We start from the raw sequence: 14765 nt of genomic DNA on the forward strand, positions 1-14765 counted from the left end.
GGCGAAATCTGCAATTTGTGCAAACATTAAAACTCAATGTGCATCGGCACTTTGTATACCCCCATTTACTGCCATGTTTCGTGAAATGTAGTAAAGTTCTAGCATAATTGGTGACTTTCTGGGGAAATTGCTGTAAAAAAAATGGCAAAAGTGGCGAAACTTTGCTCATTTTCAAACAATTTTACCTTTTGCAAAAAACCGCAGCACACAGTAGAAAAAATGGTAATATAACTGTAATAAATCATACATGTTGGTTGTCTGATGATTTATTACATTTATAGTACCATTTTTTTCAGCTGATTGTGCTGCGATCCTCCCTTTTTTGTGTGTATCTACTGGACTGGCTGGTGTTCCCTGTCTATCTGCATGCACCTTCAATTCTGTTAAGTATATTTGTTGTTGTTTACTTGGTCTATAGTTCAAATGTTTGTGTGCACCCAGCATCTTTTTGTTTGTGTAATTATATATATATATATATATATATATATATATATATATATATATATAGATATATTTATATATATATATATAAACATTTATTGAGGTAACACACCATTAAAGGAGTTCAGCCGATACTTACGTTAGGTTCCCTGACAGAGCCTCTAATTATTTTGCTGTGGCATCACTTTCCTGTGCTGTTCAATTGAACAGGACCAGTTCTTCTCCAGTAAGGAGAAACGGCCCCACAGTATACTGAGCGAGGGCCAAGATTTTCAGGGCCTAGTTTCCACTTGGGGACCTACAGTAAATGTCTATTGCACCTCTTTGGTGGGATGTCATTTCGACAAATGCAAATGTGTACTTGATTCGTTTTGGTATTGAGAATGTATTGTATGTTCTAAACACTTTAGATTCTATTCATATAATTGGGGACCTTTTCCTATATGTCTGGCCAGTCAATCATGTTCCCCCCCTCAATATATTTTCTCTATGTTAGGTGTGCATGGTGTGTGTTACTTTTCTGATATGCAGTATTTTGGGGTGATACTGTGTCGGACATTTTAACAAATGTATTCAGTATTGTCTAAGCACTGTATTCCTTTTCAATGTTTGTGACGAGGAAGGCCTATAATTAACAACAATGCATGACAACTATTTGCATTTTCCCATGATGCACCTGTATGTTCTGTACATATATTTTGCCAGAGCAGCAATATAACTTATTCTGGATCCACCTGATCCTATCTAACTAGTCTGCTACAAAATGCTAGCCTCTGGTAAACTTATCCACAATCCTCGAGTTTGTCAAATGTATATTTACAAAACAAGGTTTTGCCACAAATTCAATTAAAAAAAATAATAATTAAACAATGTAAAATTATTATCAACCATGAAAATATAAAATACGTTATTTTAACTTCAACAGAGACTCCTCATTTAATAGCATACATAATACTTTAAACCTCGTCATAAGACCCCCCTCCCCCCCCAACTCAACACGCTATATAGCATTTCAGGTCACAAACACAATTATAAGGCAGCAGTTGGCGATGTTACTGTTTATATGTAAAAAAAAAAAATGTATATACTGTATATATATCAACATGCTATCCCAAGCTTAAACCTGCTAATGGAAATGTTTCTTAAGGGCTTATCCTATATCCGCTAAAGAGGCAAATCGGACCATTGTTCAACAAAATTCCCCATTGAGTGCAATGTGGAAAATCAGCCAAAAATGTTCCGAAAGGCTGCTTTGGTAGATATAGGATAAGTCCCTAAGGGGCTTATGTATTAAGGCAAACATGGAGACATTCTGGGCCATGAAATCTGCACCATGTGTATCACAATGAATAGCAAAGCAATAGGAATAGCAATTGAAAGCAATAGATGTGTTTTTCTTTGAAGCATCTGGAACAGTTTTTGGCCCCAGAATTGTTGCACTTTTGCCTTGATCTGAAGATCCCCAAATGTGTGTGTTTTGTGTATAGGCGGAACTCTGCACTGCATTATGGACAAAATGAATATTCTAAGAACGGTTTGGATAGTTGACAATAGAGACAGGTTGGATGTAACTACAGACTTAGCCAATGTTATTTCCCCCATTGACGATCGATGTCTTAAAAATAGTGCACCAAATTACGCCCAGCGGTGGGTCAACATGTTTCAGTACCACAGCGTCAATCTTACATTAAATTACTGCCCAACTTTGACTTAAATGGGCTGTGTTAACAGGTGCAATAACATTGGCTAACTTTATATAACAACTCTCTGAACCAATCAGAGCCCTGGAATCATCAGTGGGATCCGCTGTACGGCGCCCGAATCGGCGATATGCACCGTTTACTTTAATGGCAGATAGACCTGATTCAGGTGTAATAGAGCGAATCACACTTGTTGAGTGTTTAAAGTATAAAAGTACTGTACTCGTGGCACTTATTTTGTATAATAACGGGCTTTGCTGAATGTGTGATGCCGATTTCTTAATCTCACAGCATTCATTTGCAATTATCTGTAAACGGCAAATGGATGAACAGATAGCTATACACATTAATAACAATTCTCCACCGATCAAATTGTTTGGAGGAGAACATGAATGATTGTCCATGTTAAAGTGACACAAAAAATACCTCCAAATCAAGTATTTCATCAACTCTTTGAATAGCTGTGAATGTAATATTTCTATTCTAAGTTGCATTTGACCTTCTTTAAGCTGCTCTCATGTAGAGTGTATGTCCTTAATCACAGTGATCTGCCATGTTTGTGAATGTTGATCAAGGAAAAAGGATGCAAACTCCTGCATACAAACCTTAAGGGCGCTTGTACCATTTTTCTCACTTTTAACAAATGGGGTTTAAATGCAGCATTGAACGTAAATTTAGATCACTATGCAACTTTCTGTGCACTGGATGTTTGTAAAAGGGTCACACATTAATGAATAACATATGGTCACAAGATGTATGTAGGAATTACATAATGTGACAATGTCAACTCTGACATTTTTACAAATAGAGAAAGGTGTTTTTTTATAGCAGATTTGTATGTTTGGGAATACTCCTGAAAATGAACATGTTAAAGTGTATGATGCGTTTATAATTTACACGTTAAATCCTTTACTTTTGTCAAGTATAAAAGTGTTTAACGATGGAGTGTACTGTTAATTGAAGTGTATTCCATTCCATTTAAAATAATAGAAAAATAGGACCTTAATTACAGCTACATGTTCAAAAACACGATAAAATGGTAATTGTACATGCAATTGCAAATGTAAAATGTAGCAACAATTACAGTAGGTATTTAACGTCAGTTTCTAGCCACTTTTATAGGCACTTAAATGAATGTAACCATTAATAAATTGATTGGGATGCCTCCGCAATTGGATCTATAAGAGTAACCTGCGTGAAAAGAAAGCCTGGGAAACACTGGTCAATTGAACAATAGTGTGTGGGTCAGTGGGGCAAAGGGTTCATAGAGAACCCCATTTGGAAGCCAAGTCAAAGGTTTGTGTAAAGTATCCTTAAATAAGGTACAGTATGTGAAAATTAGCTTTGGTGGGGTTACTGCGCTTATAATAGGCTCATTAGCAGAGGAAGAAAACTGTCTGATTTCGAGTTTTTCGCACAAACACAATATCACAATATTTAAGTGAGTTTGGCAAACGTATATTTCCTAACATTGAGTGTTCAATTTATTGTACAATGTCCAATTAGCTGAAGATATAACATTTGCTCACTTATTATAACTCTACTGACTTTCTTACCAAAACAGCTCACATGTCCGTTAGCATAATGAATCTATGTTTGTTAAACTGTGCTTCATGTGGGGGAGTAATTCATCAACAACAAGCTTCAAGATATTATGGCTTATGTATCGAGCTAAGTGGTATATTTTATGTCTAACGGCCTTATTCTATATATGGCGAAGTTGCTGTTTGGGCTATTTTTGGTCAATCTAAATAGATGTCAATGGGTATTTCCGTCTGCAAACGCCCTGAACAGTCACATTGGCATATATAGAATTACCCCCTTAAGAGTGTATTATACATTTTGGATACTTTAATAACAATTTGTGAGTGATCAGATGGAGCAGTAGGCGAAGTTCAGACATATCAAATGCTCTAGATCTACTTATGAAATTACCTTAGAAACCTATAGACTGATATTTATTACATGTGATACATGTTGCTAATACATAGTGTAAACAATTAGTTTGATACACAGCCATATATGGGTCAGGTTTGACATTTCCTGTGTAAATTATTTGTAGCATATTTCTATAACTAGATCTAAATGTGTGGCTAGAAAAACCCCCCAGATCAGTTAAACTATTGGTACAAATAACCGGTTTGTTTTTTTATCAGTTTGCTTCAAGGATACTGATGAACAGTAAACTCACAGCATGGGTTAGCTCCTTAACCGATAACTAATTGCAGAACATTTTAACTATTTGGTATCAAAACCATTTGCTGCTGAATTCAGACGAGGAGACTTAATAAACAATGAAGTATTTTTCCTTGACACAATGGACAATATTTTCAGAAGCACATCTGCAAATGACATCCAACATGCACCGCGATTTTTACTGGACTGCAAATAAGACTTCGCACTTGCTGAAGTGATTAACCAATCCTGTTTTGACCTTGACGGAATAAGAATACGGAATACATGAGGGTTTAAAGAAGAGTCTTCATCATCGTTGTAAATGAGCACACACTCTCTGCGGATGGATGTTTCCAATATTTCCTGCCTCTTTGTGCAGTGAGTAGAGTCTAGAATTGTTTCTTGCCCCTATATTTAGTAACTAAAAGAGCTAGTGAGGTTTCATGGATGAAGCAAAAAGAGGTTAGCTGCTAGCAGTCCAAACATGACCTTCAACTTCTCAAATCCAGAAAAGTGAAACACCCGTAAAACACACAAAAGCACAAGAATGTTGACATTTTAACATAGGCATGAAAAAGCATTTCCCCCCCTTGCCAATTCCATTCTGTTCTCTTCCCCTATTCCCTAATATGCTGCCTGCTCTCCTTCCATCAAACCAAACCACAGCTCAAAAGACAAATACTGAGTTTTTTTGTTTGTTTTAATGTAATGCTCCTCAGTTAAAGCCACAAGACTGAGGTAAGACAGTGTATGATTTGTGCTAGGAAACAGTAACCAAAGATGAATATTCACCCCTTGTCCCCAACTGTCCTGCAGAAAGAAATGAAAAGAAAATGGATGCGTTTTTAATCTTCCTTCTCGATGAAGTTAAACAGATGTATTTGGATCTGGGTCATCAGAACTGATACCACTTCTTATCTTTGTACTTTATCATCATCTAGAAAATAAGAATGCGAGACAAGTGTTTAGGAAAACCAGTGGGTACACAGGAGTTTTCATCTTAGGAACAAAACAGAAAAGATAATCATTGTCTGTTTGAGGATTTTGAAACTTCATCACATAAAAGGAACAACCCACCCCAACTAACCTCCAGGATTTGAACCGGGGCGGGATGGTGGCTCCAGAGCTGAACCACACTATTTGGAGCTCCGAGAACCCCCAAGTTTCAGAGATATTTACTGGTGATGTCGCTGGTATTACTACCTGTTTTTAAAGGGGAATGAAATGGCCATTCAATAGGAAACCACAACTGATGATGTTGCAGCTTCCTATTGGCCCGAGATTTGATAGCCATTTTGTTTCCCAAGAGAGATTTAAACCCGGTAACTCTAACGGTAAGAATCTCGGGAACTGGGTGTTCCCAGAGTTGAAAATAGTGGTGGTTAGCTCAGGGAGGCTCCCAGTTCCCATGCTGTAAAAATGGGGGCTAAAAAAACTAAAATCTAATAAGAGGTACTGCTCATTTAATTTAAGACCCGGAACTCACGTTTTCAAAGACCAAACATGCTGGAAAATGGAACTCCAATGAGTCTTAATTACACTTACATTTTCCAAGTCACAACCACAGTCATGTGGACCATATTTTTTTTTTTTAGCTAGAATCTGTACAGCTGAAAATGGCACACTCTAGCTGACAAATACTCATTCATTATGAGCTGGGTTGAAAACTCCTATCACCAGTGAGTCACCATTGCGTAGCACTACTCAATGCACTGCTAGCACGAACGCAGAGAGCAGAGCAGTGCCGGACAGCTGTGCTTACGTGGGGATGGAATCACGTGGTACCTCTGTTATCCACACATATTAACCTCAAGTGTACAAATACACGTTGTGCCAATTTAAAGGGATCCCAGGCATGTTTAAGGTGACACCTATACATGTGTTAATGTGACATATGCCCTTTATTTTCTCAATACTCATATCTATATATTTTTGTAAATATTTAGTTAGTTCTATCAAGCAAGGTCTGTGTGATGTATGTAAACAGCTGTGCGCTCTTCAAATAGGAAAACTTTTATAAATATATATAAATATCTCAAGAGTACCAGCGCTATATATCAAGAATAGCCTCAAGTACTGATAGTCAAAGTGTTACGGGTCACTTTGTGGAACATAACAAAGTATTAGTAATAAGAAAGCTATTTCCCTGGTCATACTGTACCTCATGAGCGTGCTTTGAGAAGGAATCTGCACTGGCAAGCATGGCAGCTGTCCTTTCCTCCAGCTCCCCGATTTTCTGCCCCCTCTCGTCCAGCGCCCACCTGGCCCGTGCTAGATCCCCAGCTACGCCTGACGCAGCTCCCTTAACTCCCTCAATGCCTCCAGGTCCAGGAATATGCTGGGCAAGACCCCTTGACGGCTTCCCGGATGCAGTTTCCCCAACTAAAAGATTCAAGGACAGAAGATCTCAATAAAATAAACCTGTTGTGTTGGGGGCAAGTAACCAAGAGATTGTTGGTCCCTGAAGATTTTTAGGGCCATACTTATTAAGAAATGCTACTCCATAAGAAACCTACAGTGCTTCAAGACAAATTATGGTCCATTCATGTGAATAGGCCATATTTACCGGAGTTACTCCCTAAGACACTTTCCATGCCAGAAGATACCTTACATCTCACTTGAAGGTCCATATTTACTAAGTAGTGCTGGAAGATGGCTTATCTAGTACCAACGCTTAATAAATATGGTACTTAATGCAAAGGTCAATATTAAAACAAGGAATGGAATGAACAACTAACTACCAGTGATTTGTAGTAAATGGGTTTATCTTTTAGTTTTAGAATGCAATTGTGGGATTTGTGTGTTCACTATCGAATTCAGTCAATAACCGCACTTTTAAAAGACTGCACCATTCAGTGGATGAGGAGTGATTTGAGTGCAAATAATTACAGTTCCAAGTCCATTTTACAAATAAAGACAGTTTAAGAGATATTGCTAATTTCAAAAATTTTCACATTGTGTCAAATGAATGGCATTTTTCAATGAAACCCCTATACCTACTAGCGCTATTTTGCATTATTTCCGGTTCTGTCCCAAAAGAAATATATATTAGGGAAAACTTGGACTTACAGAGATCCTCTCGGTCAAGTGATTGTGCGCCTCCTCCAAACAAGCCTTTGAAGAAACCCCTATTGGGAGCCTCTGGTGTTTCCACTGGATTGAATAGCTCCCCCAGCATTTCCTGCAGAAGAGCAAATAGAAGCGTGATTTGTCAAGGATAGTTTAGATCCAAAATCGTTATCAATGGAAATATCCCAAACTATTTGTTATTCCTGCTATTTAACAGAAGAGTCCTGATCTTGCAGGAACAGTTTCGCTATTCATAATGGATTATGGTATGGTAAGGCAGTGGCATTGAATAGCTCATAGGACATAACCGTTAATGGACAAATCTCAGTTGGTTAAGTGGTCTTACAATTATTTTTTATGGGGTGTTGGGAGATGAGCCTTTTGGCTCATCTTCTTTGTAATTGTGTCACACTCGTCTTCCCTACATAATTTGCGCCTATAAGCAGGGGCGGGCGGGCTGGCCGGCCAGAGGGGCAAAGGGGAAATTGCCCCCCGACCAGTCGGAATTGAACATTTCGGGCCCCTGTCACTGTCAGAATGGAGGAGGATCTCTGTGCAGCAGCTCATCAACTACGGCAATTAGGTGAAGCTGCAGAGCTCACTTTGCAGCGGTTGTCTCCTCGAGTCTTCTCCTCTACAGTGTGTTCGCAATGGGAAGATAAGTGTATATTTCTATGGTGTGTGGGTATATACTTACATGTGTATATACAGTGGCGAGAAAAAGGTTTTGAATCACTTAGGATTTTCACATATTTCAAACCTAAAGTGTTATTAGATCATAATGTAAGTTCTAAAAATAGATAAAGATAACCTGATCAAACAAATGACACAACAACATAATACCTTTTCAACATTTATTTATCCACAAATGATTCAACATTCAATATGTGGGAAAAAGTATGTGAACCTTTAGATTCAGTACCTGGTGGCACCCCCTTGAGCAGCAATGCCTTAAACGAAGTGTAACTTTGGTCAGTCTCTCACATCGGTTTTGAGGAATTTTGGCCCATTCCTCCTTACAGAACTGATTCAACTCAGTGACATTTGAGGGCTTCCTTGCATGGACAGCTCGCTTCAGGTCCTGCCACAATATTTCGATGGGATTTAGGTCCAGACTTTGACTAGACCATTCTAAAATGCACAATTTCTTCTTCTGCAGCCATTCTTTTGTAAATTTGCTTGTATGTTTAGGACCATTGTCTTGCTGCATGACCCATTTTTACTTCAGCTCACGGACAGATGGCCTGACATTCTTTTCTAGAATCTTATAATAACATGCAGAATTCATTGTTGTGTCAATAATGACAAGTCTTCCAGATCCGGAGGCAGCAAAGCAGCCCCAAACCATCACACTCCCACCGTCATACTTTACGGTTGGGATGAGGTTCTTCTGTTCAAACGCAGTGTTTGTTTTTTGCCAAACATAACGTTTCTCATGGAGGCCAAGAAGTTCTACCTTTGACTAGTCTGTCCAGAGAACATTATTCCAGAAGTCTTGTGGATCATCCATGTGCTCTTTGGCGGACTTCAGACAGGCAGCAATGTTCTTTTTAGAGAGCAGTAGTTTCCTCCTGTTCAGTCTTTTCTGATACTTGAGTCATGAACACTCACATTAGCCCAGGCGAGACTGGCCTGCAGATCCTTGGATGTTACACTCGGTTCTTCGTGACTTCCTGGATGATTTGCCGGTTTGTTCTTGGAGAGATTTTGGTAGAACGACCGCTCCTGGGTAGAGTAACTGTGGTCTTGAACCTTCTTCATTTGTAGACTATCTGTCTGACAGTGGATTGGTGGAACCCTACATTTTTACAAATGGTTTTATAACCCTGACTCAATAACTGGATTTTCGGAAGACATCAGAGATTTAATTTTGATCGTGGCATGACGTATTTCCACACACCTGTATGGTGAAGACCAAACTCACAAAGTTTCGAATCTTTATATAGGACGGGGCCTCCTAAACTCAACCCTAAAGATCTACCTAATTATTTAAACACCTGATTCTAATTATCCCTTTTAATTTAGCTGATAAAACCAGGGTTTCACTTACTTTTGCACATATCCTGACTCTTAATAACTTATTGTTTGTCTAATTCATACATTATTTTGTATGCAGGAATTGGTTAATATTAACCCTATTGGATGTTTAAGAAAAGACTGGTTTTGATACAAGAAGGTTATCGTGTAAAAACTATGGAATGTCCGTAATTATCATTGGGGTTCACAAAATTTTCTCGCCACTGTATGATATGTGTGTGTGTTTATACTTGTATGGGTATAAATAATGTGTATGTGTGTATAAATGGATGCATATATGATTTGTGTGTGTCTGTGTGTATACAGATTCATATATGTATATATACATGTGTGTGTATAGCTGTATATGAGTGCATATATAGTGTTTGTGTGTGTGAATAGATGTATATATGGTGGGATATATATACAGTAGTGTTTGTTCACACTGCATGCATCTGGTGTGTGTATCTCACCTGTGCGTATGTGGTATGTGGGTATATATGTATATGGTGTGCGTGTTTATTTTACGCTTGTATGTCTATGGTGTGTGTGTGCATCTGTCTATGGTGTGCGCAACTGTATATGGTGCATGCACCTGTGTATTGTGCTTGTATCTGGTATGCACATCTGTGTATTGTGCTTGTATCTGGTATGCACATCTGTGTATGGTGTGTGTATCTGGTATGCACATCTGTGTATGGTGTGTGTATCTGGTATGCGCATATGTGTATGGTGTGTGTATCTGGTGTGCGCATCTGTGTATGGTGTGTGTATCTGGTATGCACATCTGTGTATGGTGTGTGTATCTGATGTGTGTATCTGTGTATGGTGTGTGTATCTGGTATGCACATCTGTGTATGGTGTGTGTATCTGGTGTGCGCATCTGTGTATGGTGTGTGTATCTGGTATGCACATCTGTATATGGTGTGTGTATCTGGTGTGCGCATCTGTGTATGGTGTGTGTATCTGGTATGCACATCTGTATATGGTGTGTGCATCTATATATGGTGTGTGTATCTGTGTGCGCATCTGTGTATATGGTGTTTGTATCTGGTATGCACAACTGTGTATATGGTGTGTGTATCTGGTGTGCGCATCTGTGTATATGGTATGAGGGCCGCCTGGTTCTTGGGCTTGCCCCCTGGGCTAAAATTTGCCAGCCAGCCCGTGCCTATAGGCTGTTATTCATTAAAGTGTGATAGTGCAGATGAAGGCACTATCGCACAGAAACTCCAATTGACTCAAATATATATTTTTAATTAATAGCCCACATATAGTTTCATAATATAACTGTTTCATCCTGTTAATGGCCATTAGCATCCTTTTACATGCATTATATTCCAGCATAGACTGCAACAGTAATATGATTAAAAAAGAATAAATTGATAGTATCACCTTCATAAAAGAACAGATCCCCTTCTTACTATCATTATTTGCTCCCATGGGAATAAATGGGGCGACATTATGAAAAATCCCAATCGTCACTCTTAAAGCAGCAGTCCCTAGCTGCCGTTTACATTTTTATTTTTTCCCTTTAATATGTGCATCAATACAATCCACACAATGATACGTAATTTGCTAAATTGCCGATCGATCTGTTCTCCTGTGATCGATTGGCGAAGATTTGGCTCGGGGGTTCACTAAATGGCTGTCAGTGCAGCAGAAGTGGACCAAAGATCTGTGGGGAAGATCCTGTGATCAGGCAGTCACTAGATACAATTTGTGACTTTGTAAATGGTTGCTATAGAAACACAAAATGCTTGTTACATTATAATACATTAAAAATGTCATTCGGAGTTGGCTTTAAAAAAAAAAAAGGCTACAAGTATTTTCTCATAGTACAGAACTGATTTAAAAAATAAATAAATAGATACACACATGTAGGAAATTACTTGGTCTGCATCTTTAAGTGATTCAATATGTTAAACGATAGGGGAGAGGAATACAGAATAGAACTACCGCTTTGAAACTTCCATGCCATATCTTTACAGTATACAGGTAGTCCTCGCTATCCAACGTTTCACTTTACAACGAATGGCATATCCAACACTTTACAATGCAACCCTAAGGGCCATTTTTCGACACCTGAATGCGTTATCCAACGCTCACCGCCACTGATTAACATGGGACTCGCTTTACAACGGTTTCACTATCCAACACTACTTCCAGAACGGATTCCGTTGGATAACAGAGGACTGTCTGTATAATCATAGTGGTCAAGAAAGACACTGCATGGTTTGCTGCTGAGTGGACTGCACCAATGACTTGACATAATGGCCATTTCTGAACCTGCTATAAAACCCCAAACTCCATATGATCACCAATAATACAAGAATGGTATAGTGCTCTGCTCTGTAATAAAAAAAAATTAAAAAAGAAGGAAGATTTTATTCAGGCCAGCACTTCTCTCAGAAATGAATCTCAGCGAGAACCATCAGAAGTCTCATAGGAGTGTGGTTGTCTCAGTCTATGGGTAAAATTTGCACTCTACACCACATTTTGCATTCTTAAAGCAGCAGAACATGTACCACTGCGTGATTACATTTTGTATTACAGGATTGAAGCAGGGGGGCTCTGGAGCGGAACTGTGTTAATTTCAGCTCTGAGGGAATCCCCTGCTTGAAGAGATATTTAACTCTGTAGCGATGCCGGTATCTATGAAAGCAGGGAACTGTGTGCCTAACATAATGTTGGCATTGAAATGTGCCGCGTCATGCATGCCAATAGGAAGCGCCGTGAGGTCATCCGCGGCGGCTTCCTATTGGCCTGCATGACCGGGATATTTAAACTGCACAGAGATACCGGAACCAGTACAGAGGTAAGTATCTTTGGAAGCAGGGGGTCCACACAGCTGAAATGAACACAATTCAGCGCCGGAGACCCGCTGCTTCAATCTTGTAATGAAAAAAAAAATCACGCAGTGCTGCATATTTTGTTGCTTTAAGAAAATCTCCTCTTTTCTTTACCATGTTTCACGGGAAGTCAAATTCCTGAATTCTCTTCATGCAGAGGACGAAAGGGAACTCAAGTGAAGTAATATCCCACTTGCGCTGGGATTCACAAAGCGCTGATTCGGGCGGGGTATCCAACGTTAACAGCCACTGACTCTCGATCTACAGCATCTATCACAAGATCAATCCAGTGTCACATTGTTCCCATCTTACCTGTAAATTCTCACAAGTTTCCTGACTGTAGGTGATTCTCTGTATTTCTGTAGGGGAGACGAGATACAGCGCCTGCCCGTTGTTCGTGAAGCAGAATGTTCGGGCTATCCGCATGTTGGTAAGTGGCAAGTAATTTACATCCAACAGCGGCCTGGAACTTGGCAAACTTAAGAAGAGGACACAACAATAAATGGAATTAAATGTTTTTTTTGTTTTTTTCCAGATAACGTTTTTCTGCTCTGTGCAGTTGAATGTTCCAAAAAAAAAAAAAAAAAGCATTAATTCCACAATATGAGATGTATGTTAGATTACCATAATCACTTGGTTAACACTTACATTAGGAGCTGAAAAAGAAAATATTAAAATAGCACCTGAGAGAATATGTATGTAGTTTTTGGGTGATAAACGATACACCGGCACAGTAATTTCTCACCGGAATTTACAATTACAAATCAGCGTTCCAACCTCTGAATTGTTACACCGCCAACCCTTCTTCCAAAACTGTAAAACCAACGGGTTTCTCTTTATCAAGGCAAAGAAGATCATTTAGTTAAAACCTTTGGCCAAAGTGTTATAAGCCTGCAGCCACGTCATGGCATGACCAGCATGCAGGTCCCAACACTACTTCAGAAGTGGGGGAGAGTGAGCTTAAAGCCAGGGAGGAGGGGCCAGCAACCTCCAAATAACTGTGACCAGTTGACAATTAATGAACACACAATCCCTGCAAGCTCTAACCCCAGCACCCACCTGCTTCGTATGCTAAAGAAAGGTGCTGTAGAGCTGAAGTGACTGGGTCCTAAAGATAGGTTCTCCCTTACAACTTAAACCGTCAACGGTTTTCTAATAGTATTCTTAGTTGTAAGTGGGAGTAAAGATGTTCTTTAACGCTGAGCTGCTTTTTTCTTTCACTTTCCTATGATGACCATGTTTATATCGGTTGATCAAGTTTCTATTTGATTTTTGCAATTTCAGCTTAGGGTGCAATCCCCGACCATCCTGACTTAACATTGGGATGTCACCATTGGGGAAGGATGTCTAAATGGTGAAGTGTGTGACTATGGCCATTGGAATTTCAAAACATGGAAAATCTCTTCTTCCTTTTGCATGTGCAAAATGGGATATATCCCATTATGGTATATTAGTCACTGAGCTCCCACTAACGCTACCTACTGAAACTCACGCACACAAGGCAAAAAAGGTGGAAAATATGAACATTTTTCTTTTAGTGTTTGTTAATTTAATGATGAAACGGCTACTTTTTAGCTATGATACATACTGTAGGACTCAAAATATTCTTGCCACTTCTGCAGTCCAAGGGATGTTATTGGCTAACACACAATCCCTGCAAGCTTTCACCCCAGCACCCACCACATCTTGTGTCAAAAGGAGTTCTACTGGGCGTGACCAAATGTATACAACAAAAGACAAAAATAACCATTGCTACATCCAATAAGACAAAAAATATACAGTAGTTAAATACTTAAATGTTTGTATTCTCATAAGGATCATTTAGTTAAAACCTTTGGCCAAAGTGTTATAAGCCTGCAGCCACGTCATGGCATGACCAGCATGCAGGTCCTAACACTACTTCAAAAGTGGGGGAGAGTGAGCTTAAAGCCAGGGAGGAGGGGCCAGCAACCTCCAAACAACTGTGACCAGTTGACAATTAATGAACACACAATCCCTGCAAGCTCTAACCCCAGCACCCACCTGCTACGTATGCTAAAGAAAGGTGCTGTAGAGCTGAAGTGACTGGGTCCTAAAGATAGGTTCTCCCTTACAACTTAAACCGTCAACGGTTTTCTAATAGTATTCTTAGTTGTAAGTGGGAGAGCCTAACCTTTGGTTTATAAAGTTTCTTACAAATCCATAAAGATAAAAAAAAAAAAGGACAAAAAAATGAGACATTAAAGCAACAAATTCAGCTTATTTTTTAGTTTGTTTTCCCTGTTTTTCTGAACGGCGATAGGTACAAAATATATTTATAAATACAAATATATTATATATGCTAACATAAATATATAACATGAATATTATACATTATAGAAATAATATACTATGTAGATATCCATATATCATTACTAATAATGTCAATATATTCCCTGTGCTGCCAACACGTTAATATAGCATCTGCTTTTAACATGTATTATTGCATACTGCGATTTTTTTATTTACTATGTTTATACACTCCTTTCTTTTA

General features: G+C 38.8%; 1 protein-coding gene across 5 annotated transcripts in view; it reads right to left on the minus strand.

Annotated features, from left to right (window-relative positions):
* Window positions 1-4431: 4431 nt before the first annotated feature.
* Window positions 4432-14765, minus strand: part of STXBP5 (syntaxin binding protein 5) — a 485695-nt gene continuing 475361 nt past the window's right edge. For all 5 annotated transcript variants that reach the window (XM_075596531.1, XM_075596528.1, XM_075596530.1 and 2 more), the window contains 4 exons: window positions 12566-12731; window positions 7386-7497; window positions 6478-6698; window positions 4432-5253 (listed from right to left, as the gene is read on the minus strand). In XM_075596531.1, coding sequence (XP_075452646.1) covers window positions 5212-5253; window positions 6478-6698; window positions 7386-7497; window positions 12566-12731 — 541 coding nt within the window. In that variant the 3' untranslated portion in view covers window positions 4432-5211. The remainder of the gene's footprint in view (window positions 5254-6477; window positions 6699-7385; window positions 7498-12565; window positions 12732-14765) is intronic.

This window comes from Ascaphus truei, chromosome 4 (assembly GCF_040206685.1).
Source record: "Ascaphus truei isolate aAscTru1 chromosome 4, aAscTru1.hap1, whole genome shotgun sequence".
NCBI classification, from domain to species: Eukaryota; Metazoa; Chordata; class Amphibia; order Anura; family Ascaphidae; genus Ascaphus; species Ascaphus truei.